The sequence below is a fragment of the Phocoena phocoena genome, chromosome 8 (assembly GCF_963924675.1).
Source record: "Phocoena phocoena chromosome 8, mPhoPho1.1, whole genome shotgun sequence".
NCBI classification, from domain to species: domain Eukaryota; kingdom Metazoa; phylum Chordata; class Mammalia; order Artiodactyla; family Phocoenidae; genus Phocoena; species Phocoena phocoena.
The window spans coordinates 63,904,586-63,922,581 of record NC_089226.1 but is presented as its reverse complement, the minus strand read 5'-3'; the positions used below and the strand labels follow the sequence as shown (position 1 = coordinate 63,922,581).

The window sequence follows — 17,996 nt, the reverse complement described above, 5'->3', positions numbered from 1 at the left end:
CTCTGGTCCATAAAAGCAGGCTTTTCAATAGCACAGACATCTAGTTCTGGTTTTTCCCTACTCTTCAGGATGAGTCTAATCCAGTATCTGAAACTCAGCCCACTTATTTCTGCTAGAGTGGGTAACCTTATTCGCCTCAGATTGAAATCCCTGAAGAATTCCCTGTGATGCACTTGAAAGTGTGCTATTCTTAGAAACAAAACACTTTTAGGAGATGAGAAATCATCTCCTCTTTCAAGGCTAAACTGCTTTCCATTTATATGGTTTGGTTTTACAGATACTAGAAACTTGGAATTTTATGGCCTCTCTGGTCTGAGTTGTGGGTTTCGTTTTCCCTACATTTTTGTATTTTGAAAAAGCAACAACTCATCTTGAAGGATGGCCTAATAAACCATGCCTCCGGGATCCATCAAACCGTGGTACCCACACTAGGATGCTGACCTCCCAGAGCTGTAAGCAACAGCACAAAATCCATTTCTATACACCAGTACAAACGATAAAATCAGTACCTCCTTTGCCATTGCCTGTCTCTGTGCTCATCATTCCAAGAAGGTGAAACTAATAAATAGGAAACAGATGAAGGTCATCTGCATCCAGAGAGTTTTAGCCAATCAAAATCAACTGGAAACACTTCAGCTCGAGGGAACTCTGGGTTTTCTCACAGCTCCCATAATGCTGTAATGAGCAATTACTTTCAACAAAAGGAGATAATGCAAAGCATACTGGGATTACAACCACTTCTGAGTGGTGAAGAGAGAATAATCAGCACATTCTTATGACTTCTCTCTGTGCAGAGAAAGACATTAGACTTGGGATCACTTTACAGATAAGTTCACTCCTAAAACAAACTACAGGGACGTTCCTGCAAATCAGAAATTGAATTAGAAACTGTCCTTGCATACTCACACTTCTGTGAAAATTGTATGAACAAGGATGTTTCTCATGCAATCTTTGTTCTTAGGAAACAACCTAATCTATGTCCTGATATCTCCAAGATAAACTGTTAAATGAAAGAAGGTATAAAATAATGATTAGTATGCTCCCATCTGTGTTGTTTTTAAAAGGTATACATGCTGTATATGCAAGGAAACAGGAAACAGTGATAAGTCTTAACACGTCACTGTACATACACCCTTTTGTAATATTTTAAATTTCTACCATATGACTGAAATGCTTTTTTTCCAAGTTTTACTTTAATATACCATATGTATATCAAAATGTATTAACTTAATATTATAATTAATACATGTGCAACACAACATTAAAAATAGTGCATTATATAAAAGTATTTAGGAGGAGGGCATGAAAAAAAATCAAGAGATTATTTCACTAGGGTAGGATTTTAGATCCAAAAGAAAGGGAAGCAGGGACTTCCCTGGTAGCGCAGTGGTTAAGAATCCGCCTGCCAATGCAGGGGACATGGGTTTGATCCCTGGTCCGGGAAGACCCCACATGCCGCGGAGCAACTAAGCCCGTGCACCACAACTGCTAAGCCCATGCGCCGCAGCTACTGAAGCCCGCATACCTAGAGCCCGTGCTCTGCAACAAGAGAAGCCACCGCAATGAGAAGCCCACACATCGCAACCAAGAGTAGCCTCTGCTCACCACAACTAGAGAAAGCCCACACAGCCAAAAAAAAAAAACATAAGGGAAACATTCAATTCTCTCTGCACTGTTTGTCCACACATTATTTATTTGTTTTAAAAAACTATTATTTCATTAGGGATGCACAAGAAACTTGATCTCCGGCTACCACAGGAAGCAGAGAGGAAGGAGATTTCATTTTATTCTCTTTAAAATTGTTTTGATTGCATGCCTTGAGTTTGCATTACTTTTGCAAAAAAAAAACACCAAAAACTAATGCAAGGTTATGTATAAAATAAGTTACAAGGATACATTGTACAACATGGGGAATATAGCCAATATTTTATAATATGTATATATGGAGTATAACCTTTAAAAATTGTGAGTCACTATATTGTACACCTGTAACTTATATACTATTGTACATCAACTATACTTCAATTAAAACATTAATTAAAAATACTAATGTATGCATTTGTTTCCAAGCTTGTCTGCACTAGTTGAACTTATTACTGGGTTGTATAATTTAACCAAATATTATGTAAATAAATGGTAAGATATGAGGACAAAAAAAAAAGAACTGTTTCTCTGAAAACAAAATTAAATGCTTTAAAAAGACTCAGTAAAGCAAAGTCACTAAAAATACAGCAATTGAATTAGGCATATCACCTAAGTGCAAAAAACTTGGGAAAACTAGCATCTACTATGGTTCTTTTGCAAGGTCCTTTAAAAGTTCTCGCTCCACTTTAAAAACTGGAAAACTCAGTGAATGAATTATGGGTGAGATTTATGCAAGAGAAACAATGCAGACCCCTGATTAGTGGGGTATAATTAAAGAAAATGCACAGACACTTCATCAAAAGATTGGTGATTATACAGTCATACGGTTTAAATTAAAATGTTTAAGGGATGTATATATCCTTTTAGGATTCCCAAACTTACGTGACTTTTTCAGTTATCGAATTCATTACCCTACTAAATCACATCAGATAAAGAATTTCTGCTCTCTGTATAATTTTAAAACAACCACTAAAATATATGCTATTAAAGAAAAACTATATAGGGACCAAAGAACAAATATTATCCAGTAGTAAATGATCTACACATATCTTAAAAAAAAGATTTTCGGGGCTTACCTGGTGGCGCAGTGGTTGAGAGTCCGCCTGCCGATGCAGCGGACACGGGTTCGTGCCCTGGTCTGGGAAGATCCAACATGCCGTGGAGCGGCTCTGCCCGTGAGCCATGGCCGCTGAGCCTGCGCATCCGGAGCCTGTGTTCCGCAACGGGAGAGGCCAGGGCAGTGAGAGGCCTGCATACCGCAAAAAAAAAAAAAAAAAAAAAAAAATTTCCCTAAATAACACCTCTTTTCTATTCAGAAGACAGAACATGTAGTGGGCAACACCGACTCAGTGCTGATGGCATGTTTTTCGAGGGCCAGAGAGATTTCCATCCACATGAGTTCTCTGAATCATAAATAAAAATTACTTCAAGAAAACCAACCTGAATTGTTTCAAGTACTCTTAACAACAGAGAGCACAATCTACATCCAATAAAAGGCAATTCATTCCATTTTAGCCTCAACCATGCTGATTTCCTTTTTGACCCCTTGGTTATTTAGAAATGTGTTTTTTAGTTTTAAGGTATTATTGATTATTGTTGGTCACAAGACATACTTTGTATGATTCAAGTTATTTTAAATTTATTGAGACTTGTTTTATGGCCCAGAATATGTTATGTTTTTTAAAATATTGGACTTTTTCACTCTCATCCAGAGAAAGCAATTGAGCTGCGACTGGCAAAAATCGATCATACTGCGGTTCACCCCCATTTACTTGACATGAAGATTGGACAAGGGAAGTATGAACCAGGCTTCTTCCCTAAGCTGCAGTCTGATGTGCTTTCCACCGGGCCAGCCAGCAACAAGTGAGTCAACCCCAGGGATTCCCTGATTCAGCTCCCTAGCCACAGTGGTGAGGGTTATACCGTATCTGGACCTAGACTGTTATCTCCAGAAGACCTTGACATTTGTAAAGCAAATATGGAGAAAACACACACTATCCAGGTTGTTCACTTGTTTTAACAAGGAAACAGGTGACAGAGTATCATCAGCTCCTGTCTCTACTGTGCAAATTGGGATAGCTCCATGTGTCAGGGCCTGTAAAAGGCCGGACTGCAGATGGGTTGAAATCATCTCACTATTGAATCCATACAACACCTAGCTAGCACTGTATCGTTAGTAAGTGGTGGTTGAAATAACTGAACTGAAAGTAGATAGCTTAGCAGGATTGCTCTTCTTCGTTAACTTTTGGAGATGAGTGTATCAATGCCCAGGCAGAGTTGAATGAGTATAGTTTTGGATCTGCAAGTGAAGTTTTTGTAGGTGTTTCAAGAGAGATATGTCTCTTGGGACTTCCCTGGTGGCACAGTGGTTAAGAATCTGCATGCCAATGCAGGGGACACAGGTTTGAGCCCTGGTCTGGGAAGATCCCACGTGCCACGGAGCAACTAGGCCCGTGAGCCATGGCCGCTGAGCCCGCTCGCCTAGAGCCGGTGCTCCACAACAGGAGAAGCCACCGCAGTGAGAAGCCCATGCACAGCAATGCAACTAGAGAAAGCCCACGCACAGCAACGAAGACCCAACGCAGCCAAAAGTAAATAAATTTATTTTAAAAAAAAGATATGTCTCTGTCCCTGGAGAGTTATCTCTTTCTTGCCCAGTAAGTGATCTTTAAGCTACCCTTCTCAAGGTTTCTGAGCTATCTCTGGTGATTTCTTGATGGTTTCCCATGGCCACCATTGGTCCCTAGATGTTTAAGTTTTCTCCCGTCAGTTGACCTTACTTTCTTAGCAGAATATTCTTTCTTTCTTCCTTTCCTTCTTTCCTTCTTTCCTCCCTCTCTCCCTCCCTCCCTTCATTCCTTCCTTCATTTATTTTTGGCTGCGTTGGGTCTTCGTTGCTGTGCACGGGCTTTCTCTAGTTGTGGCGAGTGGGAGCTACTCTTCGTTGTGGTGCGCAGGCTTCTCATTGTGGTGGCTTCTTTTGTTGAGCACGGGCTCTAGGCGTGCGGGCTTCAGTAGTTGTGGCACGCGGGCTCAGTAGTTGTGGCTTGCGGGCTGTAGAGTGCAAGCTCAGTAGTTGTGGTGCACAGGCTTAGTTGTTCTGCGGCATGTGGGATCTTCCCGGCCCAGGGCTCGAACCCGTGTCCTCTGCATTGGCAGGCGGATTCTTAACCACTGTACCACCAGGGAAGTCCCTCTTAGCGGAATATTCTTAATTGTCTGCTTTGATTCTGTCAGGTGGACAAAAAGGAATGCCCCTGCCCAGTGGAGGCGTAAAGACCGGCAGAAGCAGCACACAGAACACCTGCGTTTAGACAATGACCAGAGAGAGGTAAGACACCTTGAGAATGACAAGGAATGACCCTGTTATCATGCTACACCCTCCTTCTTCTCATTTCCTTGGCCTCTGGTCTGATTCAGATATCCTCCTCATAAAGAAGGGTTAATAATAAGTTAGTTCCTGACCCCTGATATGGGCTACGGTTGTGACAAATCCAGGATGTACAGTGTTTCACAAGGGGCAGCAGGGCCACTAGCCATGTGCGTCCTCTCCCTGAACCAGATTTGTACCTCTGTTCAGGAATGATAACCAGTGCTTGGAAGAGAGCCTTTCACTGTCCTTTCAGTAGTCACTCATGCATGATACTCACTTCCTCCCAGGGGTTGGGAGAGTGGGAGGGCTGACAGGAACCTCAGAAGATAAGATTCTAAAACTTGGGAAAAATCCCTTGAAAATTTTTGAGGCTTTTGTGTGTGTGTGTGTGGTATGGTGGTAAAGAAGTTAATTTTGTTAGAGTGAGAAAGAGGAAAAGCTGAACTTGGGTTAATGCTGTGACTCTCTGAACCTGGGGAGGAGGAGCCTTTTTTCCTGTTTTTTTCTTTATCTTAATTTAAAACAGGTAATCTTGACTTTTTTTTCTCAGAGGAGCAAAAGAATATTATTATCAGGTGCGTGCGGATTGAGGATTCTTGAATTGACCTGAGTCCTTATTGCTTGTAAGCTGAGTTTCTCAGCTCTGCTGTAACTTGTTCCCAGTAAAGTTTCTATTATAAACTTCAGGTTGGAGACCCTGCCTTACTGAGTTGCAGAGAACTTGTGAAAATGGAGCTTCACCTTCAGAAACCTATTTCAGAAACTTCTCTTTGAGAAAAGACCCTGCAGTTTGCATTTTATATGATGAAATCCAGTAAAGCATGTTGTTTTCATATGTGTCTGGCATCTCAATGAATGGGAAAATATTTTGCCTTTGCTGTTTTTTAAAGGAATAAATTAATATTGCAAAATATGGTTATGAATTTTTAACTGCTGGTTTATAAGGTACAATTGTACTTGGCGTTTTTGTGAGGGTGGCCTAATGGGTGTTGGGTATGGGTGTTACTTTAAAAGTCTCCCCTGGGTCTTCTACCTCACCTCCATATTATTTCTTTCAGCAGTGTTTATTGAGTAAGTTTTCTTGGTCAAAATCACTATAGTAAACACTTTGAAATATAAAGATTAGGAGGTAGCCTTGTCCTCAGGGAATACCAGTTTATTAAGGGAGCAAAGGCCATATGAAAGGGCCATATGAGAGGCACGCCAGTGTTTGATCACTGATTAGAGAAAGCAGAGGTCATTTCTGTCTGGGGTAATCTCAAACAAGACTGTTTGGAGGAACCAGCATCTGTTTGAGTCTTGAGGATGATAGGATTGTTAGGGACAAAGATGAGTATTGCAAATAAAGGAGATGGCAGGATCCAAAGTTTGGTGGTGGTTGTGTGAAGGAGGCTGTGGGCAGAATATTTGGGAGGCAAGAGGAACTGGAGGTAGCTAGCAAGTTAGGAGCAGGTAGCAGTAGTGCAGGTGATAGTAATTGAAGCCTAATCTTAGGGGCTGGTAGTAGGGGCAGATTGAGGGGCCAGAAGATAGAATGGACAGAATTGTACTGCTGGAATAAATATGGAGAGAGAAAGAAGTTGGGAGTACAAATGCTGGTTGTGAACCTGGGATACTGAGAGGATGTCAGTGTGCAGTTAACTGCATTGATTTGGTTATATGTTAAAACAGAGCATATGGGGAATCACCAGCAAACGGTAGAAGATCAGAAAATGCAGTTGTTGTTTTGAGTGTACACACGTTCTTCAGGCCCTAATTTAGCAAGGGTGGATATCTTTGATATGAGCAGAGGAATTAAATTCCTCCAAACTTGGTGGGGAAAATGATTTTCCTCAATAGCACTCGATTTGAGTTGGTTTGCCTACTTATAGGAGTTGGCACACTCATACATGTTGCAGCCATATGTTTTTTACCTCTTGTATCATTAAAGCCAAGAGGGCTTTACATTAGAAAAAACAGAATTAATTCATCATATTTTCTCAGTTTTCCCTAAGATACAAGCACTGCATTTTAAACTTTGCCCTGAGCCTAGGAAAGAGGCAGTAAGAAAGTGCGGGGTGATAGTGCCCTCTTCAGGCCCCATCAGTACTGGTTGCCTGTGGTCTGTGTGCATGGGCACTAAGAGTCTTTGATTTTTCCTTTTGCTTTAGAAGTACATCCAGGAGGCCAGGAATATGGGCAGCACCATCCGCCAGCCCAAACTGTCCAACCTTTCCCCGTCAGTGATTGCCCAAACCAACTGGAAGTTTGTGGAGGGTCTGCTGAAGGAATGCCGCAACAAGGTGAGCTGTGGACACTTCTGAATGTGTATTTTCCTTGGCAGCCAAGATGAGACCAAGGCTTAGCTCTGACCACTCTTTTCTTGATTTTGAAAACATTGTTAATATAATGGGATAGTACTCATGTTAAGATCCTTTTAACTTGGAATTAGGTGTATTTGTTTTAAAGAAAATATACCATTAATTGAGAGCAAGCACACTTTGCTTGATAAAAACTTAATATGTATTCTTTAAAACAGAGACAGATGTAGTTTTTAATTTTAGACATCTTATGTTACTTAAAATCATTAATTTTAAGTAAGTAGTATCTTAAGTAAGTAATGTAGTTGTATTGTCTTCAACAGATTAGTCTTACATGTATGCAAATGTTTTTGCCTCTCTAATTTAATCTGATAGCACTGATCTCGTGTCTAGAAACAAGAATTCGCTGAGTGCCTACTGTGTGCCAGATCAAGGTGTATTATTCAGTTTAAGCTTGCTGTTGGCATGTTTTTTTTTTCCATTCTACAAGAAGAGTAATTTTTTAAAGCTTTATTAAGGTATAATTGATATACAAAAAATTGCACACATATAATGTATACATCTTGATGAGTTTGGACATACGCATACACTGGTGATACTGTTACCACCAATCAAGGTAGACATATCTGTCACTTCCAAAAATTTCCTTATATTCTTTTGCGTTTTTTGTTTGTTTGGGGGGTAAGAGCACAACATGAGATCTGTCCTCTTAACATATTTTAAATTGCACAATATTGTATTATTATAGGTGTTGTGTTGTACAGCAGATCTCCAGAGCTTATTCTTCTTACCTATGAATACTGAAACTTCATACCTCTTGAGCAACAATTCTATTTTTCCCTCCCCACAGCCCCTAGCAACCACCATTCTATTCTCTGCTTCTGTGAATTTGTTTGACTATTTCAGATACCTTATATAAGTGGAATCATGTAGTATTTGTCCTGTTTGGCTTATTTCACTTAGCATAATGTTGTCCAGGTTCATCCACGTTGCTGCAAATCGCAGGATTTCCTTCTTTTTTAAGGCTTTTTAAAGGCTGAATAATACTCCATCATATGTATGTATATACCACATATTGTTTAGCCATTCATCTATTGGTAGATACTTGGGTAGTTTCTATATCTAGGCTTTCATGAATAATGCTGCAATGAACATGGGGAAGCAGATATTTCTTTGAGATCCTAATTTCAGTTCTTTTGGATATATACTCAGAAGTGGGATTGCTGGATCAAAAGATAGTCTTTTTTTTTTTTTAATAACAGATTTGTAGAGATCTGCTTTCTTTTATTTTTAAAATTATTATTTTTATTTTTGGTTGCCTTGGGTCTTCGTTGCTGCAATGGGCTTTCTCTGGTTGCAGTGAGTGGGGGCTACTCTTTGTTGCAGTGTACGGGCTTCTCATTGTGGTGGCTTCTCTTGTTGCAGAGCACGGGCTCTAGGTGCGCAGGCTTCAGTCGTTGTGGCGCGTGGGCTCAGTAGTTGTGGCTTGCGGGCTTTAGAGCGCAGGCTCAGTACTTGTGGTGCACAGGCTTAGTTGCTCTGCGGCATGTGGGATCTTCTGGGACCAGGGATCAAACCCATGTCCCCTGCATTGGCAGAGGGATTCTTAACCACTGTGCCGCCAGGGAAGTCCCAAGATAGTAATTCTTAACTTTTAATATTTTAGTTCAGAACTTAAATTTCTAAAAAAAAATACAGCCTTTCAACCAAGTCAGTATACTGTGCTTTTTAGGACAGTTGAACTAACTTGGCCCCTACTAAATCCTGTTTATTCATTAATGGAAAAAAAGATTTTCCTGCATTTCAGTTTCTAAGTGATGCTTATTTATGGAATGAAATCAAATATACTTTCTCTTGAAGAAAAAATTATTACTGTTACAAGTTAGGTTGATATACCAGTACTGATATTTTGAATTCAGGCATCTTAAAAACTTCATCAGTTCATTCTAAATCGTTGATATCCATGATTTTTCTCAATAATGTCTTTTCTCCCATCAAGAACATTGGTGATGCTGCCTTTTTTGAAAGAGGGCTTGTCTCTTGTCTCTGGGATTTGTTTTCCATGCCCCTTGCATTCATTTTCAAGTTTTGAGATGCATGTTCTGGCAGTGACAACTTTCTTATGTCTACTGCCTGGTCAACAATGATGGTGAAATATATCCTAATTTCAGATTTGTTGATACGTGGAAAAGTGTACATGTTAGAATTGAAGAATAGCCTAACGCTATCAACTGTTGGCTAGCATGTGGAGCAACAGGGAACTCTGATACTGTTGGAAATGTAAATTGTTATGATTGCTTTGCAAAACAGCATAGCATTTATTATCCAGTATTCTTCTCCTAGGTATATTCCCTAGAGAAACCTTTGCAGCATGACCCAGGAGATGTGTACGAGACGTTTACAGCAGAATTCTTTGTAATAGTCCCAAACCGGAAACAACCCAAATGCCAGTCAGTAGGAGAATAAATAATAAATTGCAGTATATTTATATAGTGGAATGCTATACAGCGTGGAAATAGACAACAGATATATTGATGATCAGTGTGTATGAATTTCACAAACATAAAGTTAAGTGAAAAAGAAAATAACAAAAGGGGCTTCCCTGGTGGTGCAGTGGTTAAGAATCTGCCTGCCAATGCAGGGGAAACGGGTTCGAGCCCTGGTCTGGGGAGATCCCACATGCCGTGGAGCAACTAAGCCCATGCGCCACAATTACTGAGCCTGCGCTCTAGAGCCCATGAGCCACAACTGCTGAGCCCGTGTGCCACAACTGCTGAAGCCCGAGAGCCTAGAGCCCGCGCTCCGCAACAAGAAAAGCCAGTGCAATGCGAAGCCTGCACACTGCAACGAGGAGTGGCCCCCGCTCGCCACAACTAGAGGAAGCCTGCACACAGCAACAAAGACCCAATGCAGCCAAAAATAAATAAATAAAATAAATAAATTTTAAAAAGAAAATAACAACAAAAAAACCATACTGGCAAAACTAAACTACATTGTTTAGGGATACAAATATAGGTGTTAATCATTTCCTTGCATTTCTGTAGTTTTACTGTGTAAGTCAGAACAGTGATCACTTCTAGAGTGAGAAAGGTGATTGGAGAAGGCACATGGGATTCTTCAAAGGTATAGATGGGCAATATTTTTTTTCTTAATCTCATTGATGGTTATGATAGTCTAATAGTATACACTCACATACACACATATATGTATCTGTATATGAGATATATTTCACAATAAAAAATTAAAAATAGTAACACTGGAAAGAAATATGCCAAAGTGTTAAGAGTTGTTGCTTCTGCAGGGTAGGGCATGGGGTGATATTTTTCCTTGCTCTTTAGATTCTTTTTTTTTTTTATAAATTTATTTTATTGATTTTTATTTTTGGCTGTGTTGGGTCTTTGTTGCTGCGCGCGGGCTTTCTCTAGTTGTGGCGAGTGGGAGCTGTTCATCGTCGCGGTGTGCAGGCTTCTCATTGTGGTGGCTTCTCTTGTTGCGGAGCACGGGCTCTAGGCACACGGGCTTCGGTATTTGTGTCACGTGGGCTCAGTAGTTGTGGCTTGTGGGCTCTTGAGCGCAGGCTCAGTAGTTGTGGCGCACAGGCTTATTTTCTCCGTGACATGTGGGATCTTCTCGGACTGGGGCTGGAATCCGTGTCCCCTGCACTGGCAGGCGGATTCTTAACCACTGCGCCACCAGGGAAGCCCCTAGATTTTTATATGTCACAAATTTATAACATGATTAAATCTTCCTTAAGAACTTGGATTCAATATTCAGGCAGCTTTAGGTTCGAAGACCAGATTTGCTGCTTCTTTGCTGTGTGAATTTGGGCAAGTTACTTAAGTTCTCTGACCTCAATTTCCTTATCAGTAAATTGTGAAAAATAATAATACTTCTCATAGAGTTATTAGGCTTAAATGAGATAGTGTAATACTTAGTACAGTGCCTGGCACAAAGCTGCAATTATCATTATTCAGTGTGTTTTTCTGTTTTTGTTTTACAATGAGCACGTGAAAAATTTTACATAAAAGTAAATTATTCCTCCTCAACTTTTCATCCCCTTGATGGATACTTTAGATATATTTCTAGGATTAAATGCTGAAAGGTTTGTTTAATAGGGTCAGTTAAGCAGTCAGAATCAGAGAATATCAGAGATGAGCATGACCAAAGGGTTTTATTCAACTCTTTTCATCTCATAAATGTAAAAACTGGATCTAGAGTGATGAAATCACTTGCCCAGGGTCAAATAGTGATTTCTGTGTTTTTATCTTCTTTGAAGAAGGCCCTCTACTATAACCTGACCTCAGTGGTGGAGAATAAATACACTGTTTATCTGTGGGTCTTACTCCCAGCCCAGCAGATATGCTGGGCAGTTGGCCACAACCCTCTCTAGTTGAATGTGATCTGGCTAACTGTGGGTGTCTAATCTTACTGACTGATTTCTTATAGACCAAGAGGATGCTGGTGGAGAAGATGGGCCGAGAGGCTGTGGAGCTAGGGCACGGGGAGGTGAACATCACAGGGGTGGAAGAGAACACCTTGATTGCCAGCCTTTGTGACCTCCTGGAAAGGATTTGGAGTCATGGGCTACAAGTGAAACAGGTAATGAATGTCTGGCCTCTCCCTGTTGAGCAGACTGTCTTCCTGTTTTTGCTTACTAGCTTTCCCACACTTTTCCAGCTGACTGGCTTTGAAGAATGGTGCATGGTGCTTTTGGAGTGAGACTTGAAATAGTTCAACAAATAAGTAAATAAATGTGACCCAAGCTATCTTCTTTAAAAATAAGCTTTATAAATCTGTGTATTTGTCAGACTTTTTTTTTTTTTTTTTTTTTTGCGGAACGCGGGCCTCTCACTGTTGTGGCCTCTCCCATTGCGGAGCACAGGCTCCAGACGTGCAGGCTCAGCGACCATGGCTCACAGGCCCAGCCGCTCTGCGGCATGTGGGATCTTCCCGGACCGGGGCACGAACCCGTGTCCCCTGCATCGGCAGGCGGACTCTCAACCACTGCGCCAGCAGGGAAGCCCTGTCAGACATTTTAAAAGTGGCATCTTTTTTCCTGCAAACAGAGCTGAAGGCCAAACTGATAGATCCTGTTTGGTAGCTGGTCCTAGTCTGGAGATAGAACACAAAAGAAAGGGAACTTGGAGCTCAGGAAGTACCAAATGTATTTTAAGGGTCCTTCACTATTTGTACATTCCCAGTGGGAAAAGGTCTGTCATTAACATTTCTTTTATAAGCAGATAGCTTAACCTCCTAAAGATCTGAGAGAATACCAAAAAAGTTGAGTAAGTTTGATTTTTACTGCTTAATACCAAGAGAATCTCCTTATTTCAAAATACTGTACTTGAATATCTAGGCAAGATAGACAGCTTACACTTTCATGCATTTTTAAATTTGAAAAGAACTTGAAAAGTTTTCAAAAGCAGCTTTATTATGGAAAAATTAGGAAATATATAAGTATCCAGCAAATATTTATTTAGGGCCTGCAGTGTGCCAGGCACTGTTGTAGGTACTTGAGATACCTCAGTGAACAAAGCAGACCAAGACCTCTGCCCTCCTGGAGTTTTCATTCTCATGGGCATAGAGACAATCTACCTCATCTGTCCTTCAAAACATTTTTCTGTACACGTATGCCCATGTACAGCTGTATATTTAAAAATCCAACAGAACTGCAGTGAGATACCTTTTCATATCTACTAGGATAGCTAAAATAAAGAAGACAGACAATAACAAGAGTTAGTAAGGATGCAGAGAAATTGGAACCTTCAGATATTGCTGATGGGAATGTAAAGTGGTGTAGCCTCTTTGGAAAACAATCTGGCAATTCCTTGAAATGTTAGAGTTATCATATGACCCAGCAAGTCCACTTCTAGCTATGTACTCAAGAGAAAGGGAAACATGTCTATGTAAATATGTGTATGAAAATGTTCATATTCCTAGCAGTATTATTCCTAATAACCAAAAGTTGGGACAACCCAAATGTCCATAAGCTGGTGAATGGATAAACTGAATGTGGTGTATTCATACAGTGGAATATTTTTCAGCAATAAAAGGAATGAAGTGTGGATACATGGTAGAATATAGATGAAATTTGAAAACGTACTAAGAGGAAGAAGTCAGTCACAGAAGACCACATAGTATATGATCTCATTTCTATAAAATGTCCAGAACAGGCAAATCCATAGATAGAAAGTAGATTAGGGGTTGCCACAGGCTAGGGAGGGATAAGGAGTGACTGCTAATGGGTTTTTTGGGGTGGTAAAAATCACCTAAAATTAGGTAGTGGTGATGGTTGCACAACTCTGTGACTATACTGAAACATTTTTTTTTTTGGTACAGAACTTTGTATACTTTATAAGTATGAATTTTATGGTAATGTGAAGTATGTCTCAATAAAGCTGTTTTTAAAAAAAATCCAAATGGGATCATACTGTACATAATGTTTTGGAACTTGTTTTTTCTTGCCTCAGAATATCTTTTCCATGTCCTTAACTAATTAGGTGATAGTATAGTAAGTGTTTAAGAGCTGAGACTATAAATCAGATAGTCCTGGGTTTAATTCCTGCTTTAAGTTTACGAAACTGAGCATGGTACCTCGCTTCTCTAAGCTTCTGTTTCCTCATGTGTATGATGGAATTTTAAAAGAACCACCTCTGTAGGATTCTTGTGAGGATTTGATAAGATAATTTGTGTAAAGCACTAAGCTCACAGCCTGGTATCTGGGAGTTTCTCTGTAAGTGTTTGTGGTTATTCCTCTAAAATCTCAGTTTTAATTGTTTCCATTGTATAGATGTGCAGTACTTGAATCAATCCTTTATTATTGGTTGAGTTATTTCTGATTTTTCAGTATTACAAACAGCACTGTGATTATAGATTTTTTAAAATGTTAATAATAGTGTATCACATCCCTAAAATGTTGAGAGTCTTGTAGTATAGTAGCAACACTGTGAGCTAAAACCTAACTTTCAGGATTGTTATGATAATTAGATGTAGTAAAAAAAAATACCTGGCATGCGGTGGGTATGCAGCATATGACAGCTCTTATTATGCTGGGTTCTACATGAAGGATTTCTGTTTCTTTCCTTTTCTCTGTATAAATTAGTAGAATATACATAATCATTTTATCATTTTCTTTGAAGTTTAGCAAGCCTGGCAATATAGTTGAGCTCTTTCGGTTTTTTTGTAAAACATATGCCTCTCAAAACTTCTTGATATTCTCCATAAAAGTCTTCAGGGAGTTAGTGAGGCATTAAAAAAATGATAATACCATATCATCATAGGTGTTTTAAACCTTGAGGCTTTGCAGCTATATCCTTAAAGAATTCCCATAGCTTGAGGAATTTCTTTTGGAGCCCATTTGATCCCCCTCTCAGTTTGGATAGACAGAGGCTACTTACTGGTGAGAAGCCAGTAGAGAAATAGTGGGGGCTTTTCAATTGAGGTTACATTTTGTTCTTAGTCCTGCTTTTGGAGCTCTAAAAGTGAACCACTGACAGTGTCACAGAAGGAAGTAAGGGTCTGTGCCTGCTGGTAGGGATTGTTCAGTTGGGGATTGAAATCCCTGATTGTCTTTGTGGGGTTCCTACAGCATGTTCTCCTTAGGCCTCCATTTTGTTAGCCTGTGTTTAGACTACTTTTCTCCTGCTGAGACATTCTTCAGTTATGTTGCAGTCCAGGGATTATAACCTGGCTCCCTGGTCTCTTCCATCGTGTACCCGATTGCGATCAAATTCACTCTCAGAGGGTGATCTGAATCAATCCTTTATTATTGGTTGTTTGAGTTATTTGATTTTTCTGATTTTTTGGCCACGTCACTGAGCAACTACCCATTTTCTGATTTTTGGGGCACGTTACTGAGCAACTACCCATAGTATCTGCTTAGAAAGTAGAGAGAACCCAAACCGCAGTTTTTGCTGCTGGCCTCCTAGGTTTTGTTATTAGCTGCCTGCAGGGCTGCCTGCCGCAAGTCCTCATAAAAACCTCTGTTATCCTCACCATTCTCTTTGGCTTTCGGTGACATTTTCCGAGGACATGGACTTTCTCCTTTAGTATGTTTTCTGACAATTAAAGGTGAGGTTTGTTTTTTTCATACTGTTTTTGTAACTGCTGCCATATGAGGACTGGTAAATGAAAAGGGGTTGTTTCTCATCTTTCATGCATGTGACATTCTTGGAGAATCTGGTGCTATATATTGTGTGGCCACGTTCCCAAATGGGTAGTGGGACTGTATTGAATCTTGCAATCCCAATCAGCCCCTTTGCAAAAGAGGAAAAGAATAATCCATGTCTCTTGAACTAGAAAACCCCCAGTGCCCTGTCACTAGGTTTCAGCCCAGCTGCTGCTCTCTCACTCTTGCCCTGGCTCTCCGTCCTCACCAGTGCAATCACTGAGCACCCGGGCATCCTTCTGGCACAGTGGCCTGGTGTTGCTCTTGCCTTTGGCTCTTCGGTATCATTGCATGTGAGGACTCTCTGGTGACCAGCTGTACTTTACTTCCAGACAGTTCTGTTAAGGGAGACTGCTTTCCTCATCTGCCCAGATTTTGGGGATACAGTGATGAAAAAGGCTGTCTCTGCCTTTTTAGGGGCCTATGCTATGGTTTCAGTAAATGGATGGATGAATGGGTTTCTAGAAGTTGTATTACTAAATCAAAGAGCATGAATATTTTAAGGTCTCGTATTGTCTTCTACATACATTGTATTAATATACCAGTTGGTAACAGTTTAGGAGTAGTCTCATTGATGTTGTTGAACAGCTGTTTTCTCAAACGTTTGATAATTCAGTGAATTTTAAAAAATGGTCTTGTCTAGTCTTAACTTGTGTGATTTTTTAAAAACTGCCATTGGGGTTGTTGGGTTTTAAGTTGGTTAAATCTTGTAGGAAAGCCAAACTTACAGCAAGTTTATGTCAACAGCTTGCTGATCTATAGATGAGGGGTTTTTTTCCATTCAAATGCTTGATTTTTTCCCCCCAAAACAGATCAAGTTGGAGGTTAAGAATAAAACAGATCCTCAGTATTCTCAGGGGGAAAATCTTGAGACCTAAAATCCTCACATTCATTCCAGAGAATAAAATTTTCTTCAGAAAATATAACTTCAGAAGTTAAATGCTCTCTTCCAGAAGCAGCCGTATAGCATCATTATTAACAGCAATGGTTCTAATATTAGATATACTTAAGCTTGCCCAACACTCTACTTCCTAGCTGTGTGATCTTTTCCAAGTTACTTAGTCTTTCTGATCCTCAATTTGCTCTTTTCTAAAGAAAATGGGGATAGAGGTACCTACCTTTTAGGAGTGTTGAAAGCATTAAACAGAGTATTGTATTTTAAACATATAACATAGTGCTTAGTTCATAGAAAAATTCAAGACGTAGCTTCTGTGCTTATTGTTACTCTTACTTTTATGAAATACAGAAACTAAGTGACTTATAAAATGATCATAATAAATCCTACTATTAAAACAAACTTATACTACATTTATATTATATCAACTATATAGGAACATTTACCATGAATCTGAAATAAAGTTTTTAATCCCATAACAAGGGTCACTGTGTACTGAAGGATGACTAGAAAGAGACAAAGCAGTTGCTGGGTGACCAGCTAGGCTTATTCACTATGTAGGCAAATTGCTTCCTTATGTCAGGCTTGAGAATGCTGTTCAGATTTATGCCTCGGTAAAATGACAAATCACTGCGTGTCTCCAGCAGTTTAAACTGCAGCTTTTATATTTTCAAATGCCAAGGTTCTGCTGTGTCGACTATAGTATATCTCAGATTTGCAGTTAAGTACTGGCCTCCTTTCCTGCAGGCTTCTTCAAAGTACCTTCCACAGTAAATCCCCATCCTTGTGATGACTTACCCTCCCTAGGCTGCACTAAGGGCAGGAATGCCTTTAAATATTTTAGGAAATTCGGGAGCTGTCACAGAATGTTGTAGGCTCGGTATCCATTCCTCTGTGCAAAAGCCATCATGTACTACCCAAGCTGACCTTCAACCAACAGACCATTTAGAGATTGATAGGTTATTTGCTTTTTTCTTTCTTATCCACTGGTCCATTCCCAGGCTCTTTTTTGGCCACGTCCTTCCTATTCCTAGTGGGGGATCATTTCTTTTTCTGTTCCCTTCCATTCTTCTTTATATTTCTCCTGGATTTTAGTAAGGGGATATATATTTGTATACATTGCATCTGAGTGTACATTGAGATAACAAATAGGACAGATACTTTTTAGCAAAAGCGCATATCTATATGTTCAAATTATCTCTGACTTTGCTCACTAGATGCCTTGCCCTTAGAAATCTAAACTGATAGATATTTCTCCCTTGCATTGGTTCCAGGGGAAATCAGCCTTGTGGTCCCACCTGTTACATTATCAGGAAAACCGGCAGAGAAAACTCACATCAGGAAACCTCGGTACCTCAGGTAAGATGGTCTCTGCACCATTGGCCAAACTCCCTCCACTCACTTTCCCATCCCCCACTGAAGTGACCATCTGTAGCAGACTGTTCCAGGTCAATGAAGTCTTTACTCTGTAATGTTTAAGCCACAGGGCTCTCTGAACCACAGAGCATGCCAAAACCATGGGGTTTGCTTTTATTATGTGTTTCTGTACACTTGATCAGTGAGATAGAAGATTTATATTAGCAAGAGGCCAGTCTTAGAATAAATTTGGGTTTTAAA

The 17,996-nt window shown here is 40.0% G+C and overlaps 1 protein-coding gene across 3 annotated transcripts in view; it reads left to right on the top strand.

Moving 5' to 3' along the window:
* Positions 1–17,996, top strand: part of DENND5A (DENN domain containing 5A) — a 108,114-nt gene that overhangs the window by 77,289 nt on the left and 12,829 nt on the right. For 2 of the 3 annotated variants that reach the window (XM_065882721.1, XM_065882720.1), the window contains 5 exons: positions 3,357–3,507; positions 4,882–4,975; positions 7,168–7,299; positions 11,764–11,916; positions 17,654–17,738. In XM_065882721.1, coding sequence (XP_065738793.1) covers positions 3,357–3,507; positions 4,882–4,975; positions 7,168–7,299; positions 11,764–11,916; positions 17,654–17,738 — 615 coding nt within the window. Of the gene's footprint in view, positions 1–3,356; positions 3,508–4,131; positions 4,135–4,881; positions 4,976–7,167; positions 7,300–11,763; positions 11,917–17,653; positions 17,739–17,996 lie in introns of all 3 variants that reach the window. The other variant, XM_065882722.1, reaches the window with a different exon arrangement.